Raw genomic sequence first — 23,965 nt, forward strand, 5'->3', positions numbered from 1 at the left:
TAAATGCTTATTTACTTTTGTAAACCCAAGGACTATGCACTGAAAATATAGATGCATATTTTCAATATTTACATAATGTTTGTTAAGATTTAAAAATAATGTTTTACCTTCATTATGAGTATGTACTGATGCACTCTTTCTAATGGTATGCTGACTACTAGTACTGATATTTTGTTCTTAAGGACATGCTTGAACATTGTAAATGAGTAATTATATATTTGCATTTTTTTTAATAACCTAATACAAGCAACTGTTTTTTTTTTTGTTTTTTTTTTACTATGCACTGCTGAATAAGGAGCCGTGTGGCACTCTGGGAAAATGAACAAAATAGCATTTGCATTGCAAGAATATGCTTACAGTAAACTTGTAAATGTTATAGGTATATTATTGTCGTGTTCGTCGCTTATTTTTAACCCCATCCTTGTGAGTTTTACATTGTTTTAGAGAGCTGTAGTTCAGTTCGTCGTGTTGCAGTAGCATTTAATTGTGTGCCTTCCTCTTCTTAAAGGTATAGCGGAGGATTTTCCCGAATTTTAGAAAAGAACCGCCCTCTCCATTTTTTGAAAAAAAGTGAATAATAGGGAACGCCTATTAAACGTGTGCACGAGAGAGCATGCACGAGCTAATCATAGCTTACATTAACTTTTACTAGCAGTGATTTTAAATGGGTTTCTCCAAATAGCATGCCAAACTTTACCTGTCAAGTAGAAACTTCGCGACTGAGGCATTTTGAGCGCACGCCATCGTGTGAATCGTGTGCACGAGCACGTACGACAGCCTTACGTAAACATATCATCACCAGAATGATTGACACTTAGGAGGACTAAAGTCTTGATGATCCACCCGGAAAAAGAAAATCCTCCGCTATACCTTTAATTGCCTGTATGACGCTTTCCTGAACAACATGACATAAAATGAAAGTTACTGACTTTTTTTTTTCTTTGTCTGGACTAGGAATGCAACTGTTTTCCCCAATATTTATTTTTATTATGGCTGATAATAAATGTTTTGTGTGTTATTTTAAGAAAACTATGTAAGTTTCAATCTTAATATAAGCCCAAGTATGATCTGTATCCAATATCGACCAAATAACATCGTCAAAAATGATAATAGCTGATACTGTTATATTGTGCATATTTAGTCTGGACAGTAAAATGAGCAAATTAATGTGGGCATCTGATGCATAGTTCAAAGCTTTATTTGTAAAGTCAGTATCAGTGTATTTCTTTGCATTATGCGGCACATAACTAGAGATTATTTGTCGGTCTCTTGTGTTCATATATTCCTGTATTAACAAACACTAGACTAGTGTTATGGACTCAGTCTGGTTTAATCCACTGTTTACTGTATTGATTTGACAGTGCAAGTGTCTGTTGAGTGTACTGTAAGGATTTTTAATGAAACTGCAGTGTGGTCAGGTTATAAGATTTTAAACTACGCTCCTATGAATGTAAAAAACAATGACTCAGGGTTGTCTATGAATGACTGGCTTATCAACTACAAATATATATATTATAGTATAATATAGTATTTTACTCTATATACTGTATGACATGTATTTGAGGGTTGGTGTGATCTTTGTTATGAACAGTAAATGATTGTTTCTACTCAATGAATTCTATAAAATAAACATCAAATTTACAAAAAGACTTGTCACATGTTTTATCTGCTGATGTCATCCATATTATAATAAAAACTGATTTGCTATTTATACTTATACATAATAAATAGACAAACTTTCCCATGATTTATTTAAAATCGCATTCATCAGATTTCTACACAGATGTAAAACAGTCAGCTTGGTCACAGAATATTTTTTACAAGTTATTTTTAGCAGGAAAAGAAGACGGGCTATTTGTACTTGATGTAAATAGACACTCTGTAAAAGATAGTTAAGCGTTTTGAAACGGTCCAAAAAGTCTCATGTACCAAACACAAAAATCATCTCTGAACATGACGCTTGATTGGAGGTAGATGCTGTGTTGGTTTTCGCTTTTAAAATAAGTGTGTGCTTGTCAGAACATGTTCAAATAAATAAAGAAAGACCCCAAAAGCAATGTAGTCCATAATGCACTGCAATCCAAAAAAGATTCAGACCGTACTCAAGACGCAGATGTCATCTTGAGCTATTTTTAACATGGATTTTGTATGCTTGTGTACGCGTAGCCTCTTCCAGGAGAGGAAAACGTATCAAGTGATCCAGAGAATAGCACAAAAAATTCACAGTAAGGCTAAAGCCTTCAATCCCCGGTGTAATCCAGTGTAAAAAGGAACATGAGCATGATCATAAACCCATGTGCTTCATTGACCCTCTTCACAGATGAGCGTGACTGTGCCGTTCAGGAGATCTTCCATGCTCACGGCCACGATTCCAGAGCCGCTGGGAGTTTCCTGTTGATCCCCCAGAGCGACGAACACCTGCGGTGACCCCTCAATCCGGGATTGGTCGAGGCTAATCACTTGCTCCACCTCTTGACCGGCTGTCTCCTCACACTGAATCACCTGGAAAGAGTTAAGAAAACCTTAGTGAAGCCAATGGTCAATTGCGAGATTTTGGGCTATTTTGCTTCCGTAACGTGTCTTCTTTTAATAACACATTTAAGTGTTTATTTAATCACTCTTCTTTATCTATTTGAATCTGTAGATTTAAATTACAATTCAAAGGCCATTTTTCTAAATATTTTTTTTTCTCATGAACTGATCCAGAAATCTCAATTTCAGTGCCACTTAATATACAGCAGACTTTCCAGGTTTATTCCTATCTATTTCTGAAGATTTTTACAGAGAACATTTCTTTTTCTTCTTCTTCTGGCTGCTGACAGTATTTTCAGTGATAAAAAGTGCAATAATCCAATGTTCAGATTTCTGCTTTTTAGTGCATATTTAATTAGATAATAAATAATGTGTATATTTCAATATCAAATTTCAGAGGTAAAAACAATTCTTTAACCATTGTAAATATCATTTAGTATTTCGGACATTTCATGGAAAACAGTATGATCTTGTTAAAGTTTTGATGTACTATTAATACAGCATCAATCTTAAACTACAAAAATAACATGGAATGCTATTAATCAAATGGGGACAGTATGGTGATATTTATTATTTTAAACTTTGACCCTATTCACCTGTTGTGTCTTGCCTTAACCATTGCAAATATCTTTAAGTTAAATGGACACAATATTTTGGGCATTTGGTTGTGAAACCTTGACTAATATTACAAGTGGATTTCAAAGGAAATTGCTGTGATGATCCTTTAAACCTTAATTGCACTGCAGATTAAATTAAATGTAACTTCCCACCAATAAATGCACATTTTCTAATTTCTGTCATGGGTAACTGTGGGAGGTTTGGGGCGTCACCGTATGAGAACTGGAGGCCTGTGTCTGTGCTTCCTCTTGCATGAGCTGCAGGTGTTTGGACAGGAAGTGCTGCTGGAAGTCCGGCTCTGAGGGGAATTGGAGAGAGCAGATCATACAGCTGAACACAGAGCTGGCCTGACTCGACTGTCCACTGCAGACGTGCTCCTGCAGCTCCTGCTCGCTCGTCAGAGTGCTGTCACAGGTCACACACTTCCACACGCGCACTTCTGAACAACACACACACACAATCAGTACTAGTCCATCGTAACTGTGACGAACAGTAACAGTATCAATGGTTAGTTAATACTAACTTAGTGGTCATTCTTTACCTGTGTGATTGGTTATCTGGTGTTTTAACAGACTGTTTCGGTTGCTAAATGTCTTGTCACACTTGTCACACTGCAGGAGAGATTTGATGGTTTTGTTGCCCTGGGCAGAGACGCTCTCAGGGTGCGCAGTGCGATTGTGGTACCACAGACCGGAGAGAGTCTGAAACGAAGAAATAGAAACTAAATGGTAACAATGTTTGATTAATGTGCTTGTACTGTCCTCATTAATACATGTATTTTATGTGTGTGTGTTAAATAATTATAAAATATAATTTATTCCTGTGATGCAAAGCTGAATTTTCAGCATCATTACTCCAGTCTTCAGTGTCACATGATCCTTCAGAAATCATTCTAATATGCTGATTTGCTGCTCAAGAAGCATTTTTCCGGTATTATTTGATGAATATAATATTATTTTATTAATAATCGTAATATTTATATAATATAAAATTATAATATATCAAAATAGAAAACAGTTATTTTAAATTGTAAAAATATTTCACAATATTACTGTTTTTACTGTATTTTTGATCAAATAATTGCAGCCTTGGTGAGCATTAGACTTCTTTCAAAAACATAAAAAATCTACCGACCCCACATTTTTTTAACAGTATTATTATATTATATTATATTATATTATATTATACGTTTTGCTTGAAAAGTGTGCCTGTCCTTATATAATATAAATGCATCTGCAATTTATATATTATTATGTGTAGTTTAAGTGTCAAAATACATTTTGGGGCCACTGTGTAGTGTGTACTTGCTTATTTAATGCAAAAACACTGCCTTCTAAGCAAATTGCACAAAAAGAGAGTTACGTTGACACAATTTTCTATTGGACAGAAATAATCCTTTATCGTTCGATAAATCAAGTTTACTGTTCTTGCCTGATAGGACTTTTTGCACATCTTGCAGCTGTAGGGTTTGTTGCCGTCATGAATGTTCATGTGTTTCTCCAGATTGGCTTCGCTGTTGAAGATCTTGCTGCACTCGGGACACTGGTGCAGCTCTTTCGGATGCACCTCCTGGATGTGCTGTCGGAGCTCGTCCAGCGAAGAGAAACTCACCCGGCATTTCTGGCAGTCATGAGGTTCTGTAATGTCTAATGGGACAGAAAAGTAGTTTAGTTTGTGTTTATTAGAGAGTGAAATCATGTGACTCACGTGGATGTGCTTACTGTGAAAGTTCTGTAGATGGACGGATAGTCCATTGGCTTGTTTGAAGCCTTTCCCGCATTCCCTGCAGACATACGGTTTGTCTCCCGTGTGCGTGCGTACGTGACGCGTCAGTTCGATGGACTGTGCGAATGAGGCTGAGCAGTACTGACAGCAGTACATTTTACCTGCAAATGCAGAATTTGCAGAATGTTGTCGCTGGTTTTCACACAAAAGCCTGATATAATAATAAGAAAAACCATTTAAACCTATCCCACCCTCGGCGTGCTTCTTCTTGGTGTGGTAGGACAGAGCGGCGGCCACAGAAAAGCTCATGTCACAGTGTTTGCAGTGGAAGGGTTTTTCTCCCGTGTGTAGACGCATGTGGTTCTTCAGGGACGAGGTGGCAGCAAACTTCGCCCCGCACTCCTCGCATGCGTACGGCCGCTCATCAAAATGTTCTGTGCGTTTATGATACAAAAGACCTGAAAAGTATAAGTAATGAAATCATAAAACAGTGCTGATGTAAGAGTGATTTAAGGTCCATTTTATATCCAGAAATGTATTCAGACACAAACAGACCTTAAAAAAAGTTTTAAAAAATCATTTTTTTTATTGTATTTTTGGAAATGGAGGTGTAGTGTTTTCATAACATTTTCACAACATTTCAAACCAGTGAAACTGAATCATGATACTTGAAGCCAATTTTGATATAGGCTACTATAGCAAAACCTAATGTGCTAATGAATACACTTGTTTTCTGTCTGGAGCTCACGCATTAAAGGGATAGTTCACTAAAAAAAAGAAGATTTTGTCATCATTTACTCACCCTTGTGTCGTTCCAAACCTGTACGAGTTTCTTTCTTTTGTTGAATACAAAAGAAGAAATTTTGAAGAATGTTGGTATAAAATACTTCTACAGTATTTTTATCCTACAATGGAAGTCAATGGGTGCCGTCAACTGTCTGGTAACCAACATTCTTCAAAATATCATCTTTTGTGTTCAACAGAAGAAAGAAACTCATACAGGTTTGGAACGACATGAGGTTGAGTAAGTCATGACAAAATGTTCATTTTTCGGGTGAACTATCCCTTTAACAACCAGCATTTCAAAGTCTTGAGAACGATCGTCACCCACCTGAAGAGTGTTTGAAGGTCTTGTCGCACATGTCACATGGTACTTGTTCTGTTTTCTTCTTCTTAGCCGGCGGGCCGCCGTGGGCTTCCACGCAGTGCTGGTGAAGACTCTTGAGCGTTGGAAACGGCATTGAACACTCTGAGCAGCGCTGCTCCTTCCCCGGTGCGAGGGCACAGCCTTTCTTATGCTTTATCAGACGACACTTAAAGTCAAACGTCTTATTACACCACTCGCAGCGGTATGACACAGGCACAGCCTTCCTTCTGCCTTTTGTTTTGGAGTCTTCCCCATCATCATCCTCAGAGTCTGCAGTTGATACTTCCTGCTCAACCTCAGATTTTACAGGACAGTCAGAATCTGACAGAGGCCCTGTTTTGAACATAGATAAAACGTAAAGTTTTGTTACGATTTTTCATCAGATGCTTTTAAAATGTATGCAAAACTATCATATCATCACATGGACAGAAATATCTATGTTCTGTGAAGTCCTTCACCAGTATGTTTGAGGTGCTTCGTGAGAGTGGTCAGCTGAGGGAAGTTCTGCTGGTTGGCAGACAGCAGCTGGCACAGTGAACTGGCAAACTCTGAGTCACGACTCAAAACTCTCTCGACAGTCTGCTGCACTGACTCCAGCTCACCATCGGCTCTCCGACAGCTCTGGAGAAACTAGGACACACAAAAATAATGTTTTGTAATCTTGTATTTTATATGTAGTATATTTGCACAAAGAAAATCTCTTGGAAATACAAAGTATGCGACTAGTGTATTTTTCTAATTTAAAGTACACAGAAACAGTAAACCAAAGGTGCCTGAGTGGATTTTTTTTAAATATGCATCAGTGCATTTTGGACTATTATTACCCACAACCCCTTGTGTATTGCAAGGAAAAAGGAGTTTGACTCTTCTCAACTTTCTGTTGTATAAAATACACACTCAAAATATGTACTTTGTCAGTGAATTATACTTACAATATACTGTATATTTATATTATATATATATATATATATATACACATACATACATACATACACACACACACACACACATATATATATATATATATATATATATATATATATATATATATATATATATATATATGAAGAGTTCAGATGCAAAAGCCTCTAAGTGCCATCTGAAATCTTCTTCTAGAATGATCATTTTTATCAAGCTCCTATATTTAAATTCAGTTATTTCACTTAAATGGCAATGAAAATGACCTATGAATTGTCATTTAAGTGAAATTACTGAACTTAAATATACAAGCTTGATAAAAATGAACATTCTAGGAGAAAATTTCAGATGGCATTTAGAGGCTTTTTCATCTGAACTCTTCATATATAACTATTGTTCAAACGTTTGGGGTCAGTACGATTAGCCAATTAGGACGCAGACCATAATTTCATAATTTTAATATATTATCCTCTATTTCTTACCTCAGCAAATTGCTCTGTTCCATGATCCGTTGCGTCCACACCCTGTTCGAGCAGGGTAATGTCACTGATTGTTTCCAGAATGAGTGATTTGTGCTGGAAGAGCACATCTATGTCTTTAACTAAAAAATAAAGCATCGAAATATAATTTTGGCACACAGAGCGACTGGGTTAATTTACTTACTAAAGGATTTTCCTGAATTCACACACATTCAGAGAATGGCAGTAGCAGTGACCAAAAGCAGTGTGTTGATGTAAAAGCTGTTTGACACTCACTGGTTTGGAGAAGTTTTCGTGCGTCTCGTTTCTCCTTGACCTCCTGCATGAGGAGCCCCAGCTCTGGACTGTGTGTCTCTGTCCACAGGAACAGCCTCCATACAGTCACCGCCTGCAGTGACCCGTCCAATGCTGCAGATATCAGCCTTTCAACCACTTCGCCATCTCCTTTTCCTCCCAGCAGGGCTTCAATACACTTGAATGGACACAATTCTATTAAAAATGGTTCCTTGCATTGAATCCACTTCTTAAAGGTCATTTTGTAATGCAACACAGGTACCTCTCTGTCATTTGCAGGCATGTCAGGACCCATTTTAAGGCTCTGTTCGATGAGCTGGAGATCCAGATTCAGCTCGATGAGTCTGTTCTGATATATTCTCAACAAATCCATCCCACTTCTGTCTTCGGCTGTGTTACCTGAAAAAGCAGCAGTCATCAGAAGTGTTAGCTGAAGGAATTATGCTGTATGATGAAACGCGTCAGAGGTTTTTGCTGTGCATACCCGTTGCGTCTTTCAGGGCCTCCAGAAGCTGAAGCAGATCTGAGGAGCTTTCCTTCACCTCATGGAGCAGCATCAGAAACGTCTCTTCACTCATGGTCTTCTCTCTGAGTTTACATAACAACCTTTCCACCACCTCCACAGATGATGGAGCAGAACAGCACTGCAGCACTGCCTTAAGAAGAACAGACACATACACTGCCATTCAAAAGTTTGGGGTCAGAAAGTTTTTTTTTTGTTTTTTTTAATTAAAACTTTTATTCAGGAAAGATGCATTCAACTGATCAACAGTGACAGTAAATAATTTACATTGTTACAAAAGATTTCAATTTCAAATAAATGCTGCTTTTGAACTTTTATTCATTAAAGAATCCTGGGGGGAAAAAATGCATCCCGGTTTCATCAAAAAGATTAAGCAGCACAACTGTTTTTAACATTGATAATAATAATAATAAAAGGAAATGTTTATTGAGCAGCAAATCGGCATATTAGAATGATTTCTGGAGGATCATGTGACACTGGAGACTGAAAATGAAAGCTTGGCACCACAAAAATAAATTATATTTTAAAGTATATTAAAATAGAAAACAGTTATTTTAAATTGTAATAATATTTCACAATATTACAGTTTTTACTGTATTTTTTATTAAATAAATGCAGCCTTGGTGAGCATAAGAGACTTCTTTTAAAAAACACTAAAAACGTTACAAACCTGAAACTTTTAAATGTAGTACTGTATATACTATATGCGACCCTGGACCACAAAACCAGTCACATGGGTCAGTTTGTTGAAATTGGGGTTTATTCATCATCTAAAAGCTGAATAAATACGCTTTTCACTGATGTATGGTCTGCTAGGATAGGACAATACTTGGCTGAGGGTGCAAAAAAATCGAAACATTGAGAAAACCACCTTTAAAGTTGTTCATTTATGTTGGCGATTGTGCTGCATTACCTCACAAAAATAAATGTTTTATATATTTACGGTAGGAAATGTACAAAATATCTTCATGGAACATGATCTTTACTTAATATCCTAATGATTTTTAGCATAAAAGAAAAATCGAAGATTTTGACCCATACAATGTACTGTTGGCTATTGCCACAGATATACCCGTGCGACTTATGACTGGTTTTGTGATCCAGGGTCACACATATAACAAATTACAGTATAATTAATGAGTACTATAACAAACTGTAAGGGACAAATGTACCTCTTTTTCCATATCACTGGAACATCTGTTCACTGCATTGGTCAAAAGCTCTGAGAGGTTGTTGACACTGGAGAGGTGAAGAGTTAGTTCTGATACACGGTCTAAAAGCCCAGCAGAGCCCCGAACATCTGCTGCAGGATCTGTGGATGAACAGATCACAGGACAAGTTGTACAATCACTCAAAGTCGAGCAACCCATGAGGGTTCTTTCACCCAAGTCAGTTTACCTTTTGGCTTGGTGCAGCTCTGATTCCCCTGCTCCTCCAGAACTGATCCTGGTTCAGGGTTTAAACATTTTAGCTGTTCAAACAAAGTAAGGACTGTTTGAGCTGACAGAACTCTCTCAACTTTCACAAGCTTTAGCAACCGCTGGTAAACCTCATCTGCTGATGGATCTCCTCTGAGGCTCTCCAGTATGACCTGCAGGAGATCAGAGGGCAGATCTGAATACAATATTACATTCGAATTATGAAACTGAGTCCTAAATGCTTCTTTAGATCATCAACACATCTTAAGAATTAATTATCAGTTACATGATACTGGTGCCAAAAGATAAAGTTTTAATGCTTTTGAAAGTAGTCTTATGCTCACCAAGGCTGCATTTATTTGATCAAAATACAGTAAAAACAGTAATATTTTGAGAAATTATTTCAATTTAAATCAACTGTTTTCTATTGTAATATAACTGTAAATGTAATTTATTCCTCTGATATAAAACACTGAATTTTCAGCATCATTACTCCAGTCTTAAGTGTCACATGATCCTTCAAAATGCTGATTTGCTGCTCAAGAAACACTCTTATTATTATCAATGTTGAAAACAGTTGTGCTGCTTAATATTCTTAATATACTTTCCTTCATAGGAATAAATATAATTATAAAATATATTAAAATAACAGTAATTTGATATGCAACAAACATTATTTTACAATATTACCTGATCAAAAAAAAGAAAAAAGAAAAAGTAATTATTCCACACACTTTTTTACTACTATCTTACCTTGTGCTCCTCTGTGGAGATTGTATCCCAGATCTCAAGAACCTTAACATATGACTGTCCACACTGTAGGATCTTTGTGATACCAGCTTGATTCTGAGAGATCAGCTCAACTGCATTGTCCTCTGAACATAGAAATAACACACAATTCATACAAAACACTCAAATGAAGTGATCTCAATCCCTTAATCAGTCAATGTTTTACCTTGCAAACTCTTCTTGTCCCTTTTAAGCTGTTCTGATTCAGATCGCTCCTTAAGACAGTCAAGTTTTATTACTTGAGAGTCCGTCGACTCTGTCTTAGTGTCCATAGAAGTCTGCTTCATGAGGTCGGTGAGAATGTTCTTACAACCAACAGCCACATCAAACATCTGCAGGCTGTCAGCGGCGGCTATGAGTCGGGTGAAGTTGTGCTTGCCGGGAGGCAGCTTACCAGTGTAGACCATGTCCAGAAGAGAGGAAAACTCTTGAGAGGACAGTAAATCTGTGTCGATGGAGATGCTGTCAGAACCTTCCAGAACAGACTTAAATAACATACTGGAGGCCGCCAGCACTAGCTTGTGAGCGGGATGGGGGGTCTCGCCCACCAGGATGGAGCAGTCGCAGAACTGCTTCTCCTTTCGTAAAGCATGCAGTTGCTGCATGAGCTGTCGACTGTAGTTTGGGAGCTCCATCTTGGACCTGTAGAGGTTGAAAAAAGGATAAAAATTAACCCAGTTTACGCTTAAAACAAGAGAGAGAAAAAATCTGTCAATAGGCTAAGAAAAAATATTATTTTCCCTTTGAATTAAATGTATTTTTCTTGCCCCACTGAAAGTTTTTTTTCTTGTTTTAAGGATACATTTTTCAGAAAACAAGAGTCATTAAGTCTTAGTAAATGTATCTTGTTCTAAGAATGCTAAGGTAATTGTACTGGAAAAAGAGTTTTTGCTTAAAACAAGAAAAAATATTTGTCAGTGGGGTAAGAAAAATATGTTTTCCCCTTCAAATTAAGTTTGACACGTTTTTTCTTGTTTTAAGCAAAAAAAATCACAATTTTTTTCAGAACAACAACAACAACACAGTATCCTTTGTCATATTCCTTCTGAGTATATTGATGTCAGAATTTATTTATATTTTTATATATTGTGTAAAAAAATGTTTTTTTTTTGCAGTGTGACATAAAAGGGGAACTCCTTATTACTCTGGTGGACAAAAAATATCAGCTCAAATGTATTTTATTTCTTCACAGTGTGCTTAAAGATAACCCAAACATTATTTTTGAGTGAAATATTCCTTTCCTGTCCCTAAATAAAGTACAGGAGTGCCTTGACAAAGACCGAATCGTGCACAGTAACTATGTTTCATAACATCTTTTATGTCATAAATTCTCTTAAAGCACCAATTATTTAGATAAATAAAATGTAAACAAACACAGTACATGAGGTGTGTCTTTATAACTGAAGGGGAGACGTTTTAGCCTGTTTATTCCCTATGGTTTATTCCAAGTGTAAATTGAGGACACACATTTACACAGTATATAACAATTTAGAAGACAGTAATTGGAGGATTTTTATCTTCATAGCAAGAACAAAATAGGCAAACAGCAAATATTTAACTAAGCTAAATGTGACGCCATAAACACGCGCAATGAGGGACATTTCAGTGTTCGGCTAAGCTGACATGCTATCTAATGCTAATATATGAAATAAAAGCAGTAAAGGTACAAATTTCACAAAATTAGAGGCAAATGATTGTGCTTCACACAGCACACCACAGCTAAACACTTCCCCTTTACCTTTAAATTCAAAAGATCCGGCTCTTTATTTAAACTCCTTCGAAGGACAACATTTCGCGTCGCAATAAAGATTCGGCCCAAAACACAGTGTAACACCGCGCATGCGCGAAAAGATTTGCGAGCCATTAGATAACACACTGCGCATGCGCGTCAAGACTTGTCTTGCGGTATCTTTACACGCATGCGTATAATGAATGGTTTTAAGGATTATCGATTGATTTTCAAATTCATTTAAAATAAACACGTCTGCAAGTTTTCAAACCATATGGTTACCTTTTTAAATCTTACTGCAGGTAAACAGGGTAACATTTATACAAGCCCCAAAAATACATTAATATAAACATTAGCCACTATGTGCAAAATGGGAACACATATTTATAAAAAAAAAAAGTGTATAATGAATCAGGAAGTTAGTATTACATCTTTCATAACAGCTGAGAAATATTTAACGGTTGGAATGTGGGAGTTCTGTCAAGTTTTCCAATGCAGGTTAAATGTATGCACAGTTACTTCATAGTTACAGTAGTATGGATACAAAATATAAATCTTTTATTGTATCAGTCAGTATAAAAATTTTTGCTGGGTCTAAAGATGTTGACTGACGGGACAGTAACAGGAATATGTGCATTCCTACAACAAACACACATTATATTTATATAAGAATTCTTACGATATCAATCTCTGCAGTTGTTCTACACATAAAAAACACATATGAAGATGTAAAAAGAATATTTATTGCCCATATGAAAGAACATACAGAAAAGTTCACACAAATGCCTGCTAGTAGCAGAACATGTCTAAACTATTTAGCAATGCTTTAATATTTCCACATTCGGAAATGTCTCCTATTTATGCTCATCTTTCTAGACTTTTCTTCACTGCTGTATTTTGATGAGGTTATTTACATTAACAAAACAAAGACTAAATACGTTTTTTTTTTTTTATATTCAAGTTGCTCATGCATTCTTAAATATGTACGAGCTCTATTGCAGTGCCATCACAAGCTTCTTTTCAACAAAGGATTTACAGAGACTTACTGTTTTACACACAAAATATGATCAGAACATAATCTCTGAACATGACATTGCAACAAAACAAGGAGGAATTCAGATTTTCCTTGAAATGGAACGTCCTTTGAGGAAATCTTGACCCGTATTTTTCACAGTCATGTAAGCACGACCACAAAACCTTGCAGAATGCATCAACATCTTTCAATATTAAAAGCCAGCACGATGTTTTAAAGCAAAAAGACACTTTTGAAGTTGTTGCAACATTCAAAAACAAATTAAAAAACAAAACAAAAAAAGTTCTATGTGTAGTTCAAGCTTTATCCTTGCTCAGCCATTGTCAGCATTGTTCCACATCTGAGGCCTCCATCAGTGTCCTAATAGTCCAGTGCCTGAACAAAAGGAAACAAATACAGCAGAACATGATTGACAACACCATGTTCCTGATTCTTTCACAAAGGTTTTTAAAGATTAAAAATGTATGTCAGAAATGATCACAATAGTATATGCATACCTTTAAATCCTTCTTCAGGCATACAGACTACAAAAAAAAAAAAAAAAAATACTCAGCATAAAAAATGCAGATTAAGGTGTTTGAAAATGAGACATACTGGTATTAGAATTTAAGCTGACGTAAACGACACTTACCTTGATAAACATCATCCATTGCAGCATAATCAGCAATGGGTTCATCAGCCTGTAGAGGGTCAAATTCAAGCAGCTTATTTATTTACTTTAGAAACCTACAATATTGCTGTTTTTATTGTATTTTTGATCAATAAATGCAGCCTTGGTGAGCATAAGAGACTTTACAAAAAAACAATCTTACCAATCCTTTTATGCCCAAAAAGGCTGCCGAGGTAGGCAGCTCATTATGTTTTGAAACACAACACAGCCAATGTATCTGTTCCCATCAAAACAGAGTTGAGAGTTGTACCTTAAGGCAAATGATGCTCTCTGGGATGACTCCAAGACTTCCTAGTGTGGCGGAGTCATCTGTTAAACAGCGTCCGTCTATGGAAAGGTTTTGGTCGAATGGAGCCACAGAGAATGCATGCATGATCTGTGGATGCAATTATTTAAAATAAGACAACAAGCGGCATCATATAAAATCGAAATACTTCATTTTCGCTGTACTAACAGACCTGGATCTTTAGCTCTTTGAGCGTCTGGTTGGCAGAGACGATGAGGGCTTTCTCCCCACGGAGTTTCCTGTGCCTTGTGCTCCTCCTGATGCCCGACTTGGAAGCAGAGGCAACAGCGGGCGTAGAGAGAGAGACGGTGTCGTTCAGCTTCTGCCGTTTGGCTCCGCCCTCAGACTGATGTAAAGAAGGGAGCTTGAGCCATGGATAGATAGATAGATAATCAGGTAGATAGATGGATAGTCAGACAGACAGATGGACAGACAGATATTTGGATAGTTGGATAAACAGTCAGACGGACAGACAGACACAGAAATTCAGATTGTTGGATAGACAGGCAAATAGATAGACAGATGAACGGACAGACGGAGGGATAAAAAAAATTCGACAGATAAATAGATCATAGATAGATGGATAAACAGGCAGTCGGTCAGGTAGATAATCGATAGATAGATGGATATTCAGACAGATGCAGGCAGATAGATGGATAAACAGTCAGATAGATAGTCAGATTAATAGACAGACAGCCAGATAGACAAGATAAATAGATGATATCCAAATAAACTTGACGCGCCTTAACAAGTCTAATAACAAGCACAAACTGTGTTAAAGCAGAACTCGGCAACTCTAGCGAACTCTAGTCAGTTCTTCGCTGATTTTCCCTTTTGTTGTCGCATGTTTTCCCCACGAGCTCCCCCTACAGCTGTGGGGGGGGCGTATATTTCACAACACGGTCGTAAAAAACTCACTTGCGCGGCCTCCTCCCCCTCTCTACCGCTGCTCATGTACGTTTGTTTTGATCGGAGCAAGCCAACTGTATCGTGTGGAGCTATGTCTACCGAGGTGGGTAATCTGGTAATACATCATACATGCATGTGTGTTTATGTCGAATTGCCGTAAAGCAATTCGTGTTTCGCGCTCGTTCTCGTTTCTCACGAGACTTCCAATTTCTATCTTGCCGGGACGGTAGTCCCCAAGTTGCAAGGTTGGTTTTCCGCCTGGGAACGCTGGGGGGAGCGGGGAAAGTCAGCAATATCACCAGAATAGGTTGTTTAACCATCCAAATGATTTCTAGACAGTTTTATTAAGTTAAAAAAGTTACCAAGTTCTGCTTTAAATAGAATTTGAAGTAAAAAGGCATCTGTCCTACAGCTTTTTTCTACTTTATCACAGTAAAGTATGCGAAAATAATAGACCTAATTAAAAGCAAACGAAAGAAAGAAATGTTTATAATCCCCTGCGAAAATAGGTGAGACGTAAGTGATAATTTGATAATAAGAGATTCAAAAGTACCTGACTGAAGTCTGGATCTTTCTCTCCATCTATCTTTGGCTCTTCTCTTTCATCCTCAACATCTGACCCACTCACACTGAACTCAGGGGCAGATTCCTTAATCATCTATAAAAGAGAAACCAAATGGCACACAAGTTATTCCTGGTGGTACAATTGTAATGTTTAGGGTTTAACTGAGGACATGTGTAAAGACTCACCATTTTCTTATCAATGACTTTGCGAACATACACAGTGGCCTGCGCGTACTCCCTCATGTCCCTCTGCTGCTGGAATATGAAGCCCTCTCTGCATTCTCGACACAAATCTGAGAGCAAAAAAACACATTCTCACATGAAATACAACGTCTGTTTGAGGGACCTCCAAGAAACTACCGCTCATTTATCTCACCTGGTTGAGTTTGGTATTGCACATTGCCGTTGTCTTGCGTTTTATCATGAATCCGATATATGGAGATGACATGGTCCACCAGAAACATTTTGCAGATCACTTCCCATTCAGCAGGCCAGAGAAGAGCTATACTGTGCATAGACAGACACAAACACTCAGACTTAACTCAGAGTTGCTCTTAATATGGGTAGTAACGAATAACATGGGCATGAAAAAATAAAAATAATTCAACATCAAAATATTTGGTTAAAATGTGCACGTATAATGAAAAGTATATTGTTCAAAAGTTCGGGATCAGTAAATTCTTTTCTCTTCTGCTCACCAAGGCTGAATTTACTTGCTCAAAAATACAGTAAAAACAGTAATATTGTGAAATATTATTACAATTCACTTGAAAACACGGTAGTATTCAAATATATACACATACAAATATGTAATATATTTTATATTATTATTGTTGTTATATTTATTATTATTATAAATATATAATATTTCATGTAAAATAAATAAAATTGTCAATTTTGTAGTAGTAAGTAGTAGTAACCCTTTATTGTCGCTTAGTCACACAAGTACCAGTGAAATTAGCCATCAACCTGTCCATACTGTACCAACCTGTTCTGTATTTAAGTAGAAAATAATGCAAATGAAAACTATTTCTGCAGTTTTGTTTAATGACATCTGATTATTTTCAGTCTAAGACATGTGAGAGGTCAGGACTGAGCAACTCACTGTTGGGCGTCTCCTTGCAGCATGGAGTCATAGGTGAACATGAAGCCACCATGAGGACAGAGCAGGATACTGTTCCCCACATTGGACACTGGGTTACTCTTTGCTGGCCTCCTGTGGTATGAACAGGTATAACAGGAGACATTACAATAACTTAGACATATCAAAACTGCAAAATAATTTTAGTGATTACAGAAAAAGCATTTTTTCCATTACCTGATAAATTTCCTCCATTCTTCTACAAAGTAAAGGGGTACAATGTACAGAACATCCGTGTCCTAAAACACAATTCAAACCAAAGTCAGTGAGCTGAAAATAAGAATGAAATACTCATGTATTCACCCTCTCTACTAGAAGTCGTTTTAATTATTCAAAACATCAGGGGAAAAACTGAAACAGAATTTTTGGAAAAATGACGTTACCTGTGGCCATTTTTGCAGCGTGGGCCGATTTTTCTCCTGGAAGAGGTTGAGCAGGGAGCTCTTCTGTTCATTTGCCATCATTCTGTTCAAAGCTTCATTCTCTTTCCCTTCCCTATCCAGCCTCTGAAATAAACAGTGTATCTTAAAACCTTCTAAGACTTTTCCCAAATAAAAGTAGGCAGATCACAAGGTTTCGAGTGTCCACTACACCTTTTAACCATGACAGCTGTGCTAATTGATCAATTTGTTACCATGCACTGCTGACAGGGCTCGTGATGCTGCGCGAACTCTGGTGCTTTGGGGAAATACATCCGCAGTTTATTCCACACCTCTGCAGAAACCAGCCGCCTGTCATTCTCTAGTATACTCAATCCACCTGCGGGAGAAAGAAAAAGCACAATTACGGTATCAATGAAAAAAAAACTAACCTTGCTAATGATTAATACAGTTTAAAATATTTAAATTAATGGAGTAAATATTCTTTTAAACTCTTAAATTCATGTAAAATTACAGCATCTTATTTGCTATGCCCATTAAATAAAATAAAAAAATCCATTTAGTTTTCAGTTTTATCCAGAGACAACAAACCATGATAACAGAGAATGTCTTCATTAAAGTTCTTCATCTCTTCACCGTCCCTGTCGTCACCATCTCGAACTCCATCAGCTAACAAAGAGACAAAAAGATAATAAACAACTAAAAGACGAGACTTAAACCAAAAGAAAGAAAGACTATCTGTAAGCTTCGGTACCTGGGCTGCTGCTTTTCTCTCCGTTCATTTTGCTGTTGTTGTGTTTGGTTTCCTCCTCATCTTCCTCTAGCTGGTCTAATGCCAATTGTCTCCAGCTCCTTAGAGAAGCCTTCCCGATCCAGAACCCCGATTCATTACTAAATACACCCGATATAAACACCAGATCAGCTTCATCAAACAACTAATGAACTGCAGAAGCAGCATCTGCTGGAGACACAGGTTACTGATTCAGTATTCCGTACCTTTTCAAAGAGGCTTTGGCAAAATTTGTGACCTCTTTGTAATCTTCATTTAGCTGGTTTTTCAATCTGATCACCCTACATCGCTGAGTGACACAGTCTCTGCAGAGGTATGACCCTAAACGCCATCCAGGACGAATGAATATATTGAACAAAACAGTAATGAATGATTAAGGAGAGGTTTGACAAAAGAAACCCTTACAGTCTAGTCTGGGTCCTCCTCCATAGCGGTCGAAAAGGAGATTGGCAGCCTTCATGGATATTCTTTTGGCCTCGCCAATCTTGTCAGGGTGCAGTTTGCCATGGGAGCAAAGGAATTGGCTGTTGTCAATTTCCTTGGTGGCCGTGGAGTCATCAAGCCATTTCTTCAGCCACTCCAGAGGCACAAACTCATACGACTGGTCTAAAAACACAAAGGGAGCCCAGACTTTGATTCCTTATTGAAAAAAAGATGCTTTCATACAAAAAAAAAAGCCTTACTGTTCAAAAGTTTGGGGTTCATATGATTGTTGTTGCTGTTTTTTCACTTTAACTTTTAAGCAAGGATGTATTGAATTGATCAGGTGACAGTCAAGACTTTACATTGTTACTAAAGATTTCTACTTCAAATAAAATCTGTTTTTTGAACATCCTATTCATCATAGAATCCTGAAAAAACTGCACAAACATTAAGTAGCACAAACGGTTTTCAACATTGATAATAATAATAATAATAGCACCAAATCACCTTAGAATGATTTCTGAAGGATCATGTGACACTGAAGACTGGAGTAATAATGCTGAAAAATCAGCTTTGATCAGGAAAATTACATTTTAAAATACATTCTCAAATAGAAAACAGGTCCTTTAAATTGTAATGATATTTCACAACATTACTGTTTTTACTGTATTTTTTGATCAAACAAATGAAGACTTGATGAGCATAAGAGACTTCTTTCAAAACCATTAAAAAAAATCTTACCGACCCCAAACTTTTGAACGGCAGTGTAAATTTAACACCAAAATTAAGATTTAAAAATGGGATATTTAAAAGTTGATATTGTCAGAGAAACTGATGCACGGGGCATTTTTACGGACCGTCTTCCGCGGGTAACAATTCGTAGAGCTCCTTCACCTCCTCATGTTTGGCTTTGCCTTTGTCAACGCTCTGTTTTCGCATGTCTGCCATCTCATTGCACCACTCCTCAAACTTCTTGTTGTCCTGTTCAACTAGCTTATGGAGAAAAGCTGAAAACCAAACAAATTTGTCATAAATAGATATCATAAGAGGCTTGAACACTTCTACTTCTTAATAATGCAGTAAATAGATAACACTTTTGCAATGTTGTTTTTTCTTGATGACAATGACAGTTGTGTAAAATTACACTGGCACAAGAAAAAAACCAATGTGATTGTTTAATCCATAATGTTCATTCAGTTTTATTAGAGTTAATTTTACCTGGTACTTCAACGTTAGTTTCTGTTTGGTCAATCTCTTCTGTCTGCTGTTGGTACACTAACATGTATGCGTTTCTCGAACAGTGATAGCCTTTGCTACATTTTGGCTTTCGGGTTTGAGACTTGCCCGTCTCGGCTGGAATGTAAAGGATAAGAAAAAAAAAATATATATTTTTTTTAAACTTATATTTTCAGGACTGTAAACACAAGTAGCTACAAAAAAATTAGACCTCATTCAACCTAAAATCAAAATGTGTTGTTACCAATGTCTTCTTCAACGCCCAGCTGAAGTTTCTTTCCCTCCATTTTCTCGATCTCCTCATCATTGAATTTGTACCAGTCATTTGTGTGGGCATCTCTAACGTGAGCAATGTAGTGACCAGAGTATGCGCTCACGCCACGATGAATCAACACGGCGCTGAGTTCATACGTGCACTTCTCTTCTGAATTTAGAGGTGGAGGGAGAAAAAAGAATCAAGTAATGTTCACTGATTAAAATTCCTATTCCTTATCTCTGATTCTGAGTTTGTGGTCAAGATTTGTATTGTTTTTAAAGAAATTAATACTTGTATTCGGCAAGGATCACAAGTGACAGTAAAGTTTTTTTTACATTGTTTCATATAAATGCAGTTTTTTTTTTTTTTTTACTTTCAATTAATCAAATAATCCTGGGGAAAAAATTATCACAGTTTCCACAAAAATTAAGCAGATGACCGGTTCTGAACATTGATAATAAGAAGAAATGTTCCTTGAGCACCAAATCAGATTATTAGAATGATTTCTGAAGGATCATAAATACAGCCTCGGTGAGCATAAGAGACTTCTTTCAAAAACAAACAATCTTACCGAGCCCAAACTTTTGAACTGTAGTGTATATATTAAATGCACAGTATACCTCTTCCTTCCAAAAACGGCCCCATGTCAAGAACTTCTGGAAAACTAATGAAGGTGTTAAGTTTCTTCTTATGACCACTTTGCCTATAAAAGCAGAGAAAGATGAGAAACAAATGACTAAAAAGGGCTATAAAACATCAGGTAACAGATCTGATAATGACATATTACAATACTCACCTATCAAAAACAAATCTCATGAGCTGAAAGTTGAGTGTGCGGGGAAGACTCTGGAGCTTGATCCGACGGGTGGCGTTCTGTTTACTCTGACAGCTCTCGCAATAGTAACGATTATCACCTTCCAGCTTCTCCTCCTAAACAGTGTGAGAAACCACACATTGAGACCCTTAATACAGTATAATAGAATATATAACATCTACATAGACATATGGAGCTGTCAGGCACAAGAAATGTGAGCAGTCACCTTCAAAAACTCCGTAACGCACTCTGTGAGGTTTTTATGTCCTTGAATGTTCAGCTCCAGTTCATAAAATCGTGATGGTAGAGGAGACTCACGTCCACATTTGTTGCATCTGACATAACACAAAAACAAGCTCTAATTACAATATTATAACATAATTGTACATGTCATACATTGTACACATCACTCCCACTATATATGTGACTAAAAATATATCAAGTGACAAGAATCTGAAATTACAGTTACATGGATAATACAAGAATAACTTACACAGTTACATAAGAGAACTGCCCACAGAACTGCTGTTGGATGACATTTTGGAGATTAGGGTCCTTCTGCTTCGAAAGTGTGTCTTCAAGAAGTGATAGGAAGAGTTTAGAGAATTCCTGAGCATCCTAAAAACAAAACAAAAGTAGCTTTTGAGATTTCACATGAGCCACAGGACACTCCAACATGCTTCATCTTATGCTTGATCACCTGCTGTTGCCCTGTATCGAGCCCAAGAGCCTTCACCAGCCCTGAGGGGTCGATATACCGTCTGTTGCTGTTCTGTAGCAATGCAAACAGATACTGGAGGTGTTCGCATATCGTCCGTGGCTCATAATCTGTTGGTATGCAGAATAATGTGCACACAATAAGAAAAGTCCATTTCAATGAATATTCTTCTAATGCATATTTAATGCTAAAAGTCATGCTTTCAGCATTGTACTCTTGATGCTTAGCTCCAAAGTAGCTACAGAGCGAATCTCCTTACAATTACTAAAAAATGTTTACTAAATGGCAGTTGCCACTGCAATAATTGTACAATACTTGCATGCTACAATGGCATCGTAATTGACAAATGAGAAGTAAAGCAATAAAATCATCATGCCTTTAAAAGAAAGAACCTCAAGCTCACCTGAATCCGTGTTGTGTACTTCAGCTCTGGAATTTTGAAATCGATATAAGGCTCTGCGGAGGTCCAGATTGTGGAACCACACCTGGAGGAAAGTGTTGACGTAACATGTGGCGCCGAGATTCGTCAGGCCCACAAATGTGTTCTGGAAGAGAAAGTTGTTGACATATCAGTGTTAATAAACTTGCCCTGAGCGTATTTGACAACCCTATAATTTATTGTTAAACTAAGGTCATTAAAAACCATTTTCAGTCATTAAAATAATCAGTCATTTTGCATACCTTATCTCGTCTTTCTGAGTTTGGGTCATCGATGTTGTGGAAGGTATTTTCGTCAATTTCTCCTAACCATGATTGTTCCCCAATACCGACCAGACAATTAGGATTCCCTTTACAGTTCCTCCTGTGTGACAGGAAAAATGTTCAAGGTGGGACAGTGATGTGATTACAACAACGTGCAGAAATAAAAACGCGTTTTCACAGTTGTTCCATTACAACTGTCCCTTTAAATGCCCTTCTGAAATAAATAAACAGAGAGAATAGTAAACAGAACATTGTCACCACATTACCTGCATGCCCCTCTTTTACAAGGCAGCACTGCAATCCTATAAGCTAACTCGATATGTTCACGTGTGATGTCCTCTGGTTTGACTGTCTCTGCCCACCGCCACGCAGCTTTTTCCAGCTGCAACCGAGGAGCCATTCTGCACAAAGAAATACAAATTGTGAAAATGACACACAAATTCAGCACACATAAATCACAACATAGAGCTGAACAGACATGTACAGACACCCTGCAGACAGAAAGAAATACATCACACACAAACTTTTACAGAGTTCATACGGAAATCATGTACAAAATACACAGCCAAAAACATATACATAAAAAAGAAACACAAACGTCAAAAAATCACACCACACTCACTTGACAGTTACACACATCTGTGATGCACAGGCCTTGCATCATTGGTCCAGCATGCACAACACTTTTGATTTTACCCCATACATCAGAAAAACACTCTAAAGACAGCTAATTTATGAAAACAAGCAAATATTTGGCAAGTACAGACAATAATATTCAAGAAACACCACTGAGTCCAAATTAGCACACACATTTTTAGACTATCCCATCAACATAATTCAGTTTAGAATAAAACATACCGTCAAAAATAAATACGGCGTTTTACGGGCTCGACACAACTGTGTTGTTTTTAAAAATCTTTAGCAAACACAATAATATTGAATGTTTTCATCGAGGCGGCTAAAGCTGCGCAGTTAGCATGCTAGCAGCTAGCTCTGACTTATTTTCATTAAATAAATGCACCTGGCGTAAATTTAGCAAGAGATTCTTGACTGTGAAGATGCTTTCATAAATATAGGAATTTTAAATCACACTTTATTGATTGTAAGTTTGTATTTAGCGCCCTTGCGTCAGCTTTTATATAAATATTTTTGTCCCTTCGTCAGTTTCAAACTTCTATGAGACGTACGTACTTACGCGTGACGTACTTGCGGCGTCTGACGTAAATCCGTTGGCGCGCACAGCTCGCTCAATGTTTGGGTGTTGCACATGGCAAGTTTTCTTCAACTTTTTCGTTGCTCAGATACATACATCACATTGAATTGTTATAATGCAAAAAGAAAAAAATTAAAGCTTTGGATAATATGCTGTTTTTGAGCCAGGTGACATTTAAAAAAGTCCATAAATGGCTAATTTGCCTTGACAACATAAGGCCGAAGTGCTCCACATATTGCACTATAGGCTACCAAACAGGTTTATGTGCATGTCCTTTCTATAATTATTGTTGTGAAAAGATAATAGATGTCATTATTAACCAATCAAATTGTTTTGCAGAAACTGGGTAAAAAATAAAAATATGGGCTATAATACATAGGCCTATAATATATATATATATATATATATATATATATATATATATTGGATGTGTGTGTTTTTGCTTTGTCTTGTGGGAATTGTCCCTGTATAGATTCCCAGGGTAGATCATGAGACACATTCACACTATAGACTGTAAAAAAAAAAAAATTCACACACTCAGAGGGGGGAAAAAAGTCCAATTAAACTTTTAACAAGAAGCTCTATTCCACTCTGTTAAAGGCCCAAAAGGTTTAAGAGCTTTTTACTGACTTCACCTTAAAACTTTTAACGAAGTCAT

At 37.0% G+C, this 23,965-nt stretch overlaps 2 protein-coding genes across 8 annotated transcripts; both read right to left on the bottom strand.

Moving 5' to 3' along the window:
- Positions 1-1,648: 1,648 nt before the first annotated feature.
- On the bottom strand, positions 1,649-12,284 carry zbtb40 (zinc finger and BTB domain containing 40). Its single transcript, XM_084395402.1, has 17 exons — positions 12,182-12,284; positions 10,610-11,085; positions 10,408-10,529; positions 9,635-9,827; positions 9,409-9,548; positions 8,198-8,369; positions 7,976-8,112; positions 7,696-7,891; positions 7,423-7,541; positions 6,481-6,652; positions 5,987-6,355; positions 5,127-5,333; positions 4,872-5,036; positions 4,582-4,796; positions 3,692-3,851; positions 3,363-3,589; positions 1,649-2,502 (listed from the first exon to the last, which is right to left on the bottom strand). Exons 2-17 carry the CDS (start codon positions 11,076-11,078, stop codon positions 2,302-2,304), a joined length of 3,264 nt encoding a protein of 1,087 aa, XP_084251528.1. The 5' UTR covers positions 11,079-11,085; positions 12,182-12,284; the 3' UTR covers positions 1,649-2,301.
- A 609-nt stretch (positions 12,285-12,893) lies between these two features.
- On the bottom strand, positions 12,894-23,298 carry usp48 (ubiquitin specific peptidase 48). 7 transcript variants are annotated; one of them, XR_014625879.1, is made up of 28 exons: positions 22,717-23,293; positions 22,361-22,495; positions 22,074-22,194; positions 21,796-21,937; positions 21,375-21,502; positions 21,168-21,292; positions 20,901-21,009; positions 20,657-20,790; positions 20,481-20,563; positions 19,849-20,028; positions 19,587-19,721; positions 19,226-19,375; positions 18,351-18,551; positions 18,152-18,266; positions 17,910-18,046; positions 17,747-17,824; positions 17,410-17,534; positions 17,159-17,281; positions 16,953-17,014; positions 16,740-16,850; positions 16,011-16,136; positions 15,821-15,927; positions 15,624-15,728; positions 14,334-14,507; positions 14,126-14,251; positions 13,837-13,885; positions 13,703-13,729; positions 12,894-13,580 (listed from the first exon to the last, which is right to left on the bottom strand). XR_014625879.1 is itself a non-coding variant. In XM_084395619.1 (28 exons), exons 2-28 carry the CDS (start codon positions 22,492-22,494, stop codon positions 13,558-13,560), a joined length of 3,135 nt encoding a protein of 1,044 aa, XP_084251745.1. In that variant the 5' UTR covers position 22,495; positions 22,953-23,298; the 3' UTR covers positions 12,894-13,557. The 7 variants fall into 7 exon arrangements, 4 of the variants coding, with proteins under 4 accessions (XP_084251745.1, XP_084251743.1, XP_084251744.1 ...); XR_014625880.1 differs by having other exon boundaries at positions 14,334-14,525; XR_014625881.1 differs by having other exon boundaries at positions 14,334-14,525; positions 16,011-16,141; positions 17,369-17,534.
- Between the last annotated feature and the right edge of the window lie 667 nt (positions 23,299-23,965).

Source organism: Rutilus rutilus (genome assembly GCF_951802725.1).
Source record: "Rutilus rutilus genome assembly, chromosome: 22".
Taxonomy (NCBI): domain Eukaryota; kingdom Metazoa; phylum Chordata; class Actinopteri; order Cypriniformes; family Leuciscidae; genus Rutilus; species Rutilus rutilus.

What these genes read in the sequence shown, in the direction of transcription:
- zbtb40 (XM_084395402.1), bottom strand. Translation starts at nt 11,078, where the DNA reads ATGGAGCTCCCAAACTACAGTCGACAGCTCATGCAGCAACTGCATGCT. An exon ending in ACGAAAACTTCTCCAAACCA is followed by an intron (nt 7,542 to 7,695) that starts GTGAGTGTCAAA and finishes TTTATTTTTTAG; the next exon opens with TTAAAGACATAGATGTGCTC. An exon ending in TGTGCAAAAAGTCCTATCAG is followed by an intron (nt 3,852 to 4,581) that starts GCAAGAACAGTA and finishes TCTTCGTTTCAG; the next exon opens with ACTCTCTCCGGTCTGTGGTA.
- usp48 (XM_084395616.1), bottom strand. An exon ending in CAGTTCTCTTATGTAACTGT is followed by an intron (nt 21,010 to 21,167) that starts GTAAGTTATTCT and finishes GTGTTATGTCAG; the next exon opens with ATGCAACAAATGTGGACGTG. An exon ending in GAATGGAGGAAATTTATCAG is followed by an intron (nt 16,851 to 16,952) that starts GTAATGGAAAAA and finishes TTCATACCACAG; the next exon opens with GAGGCCAGCAAAGAGTAACC.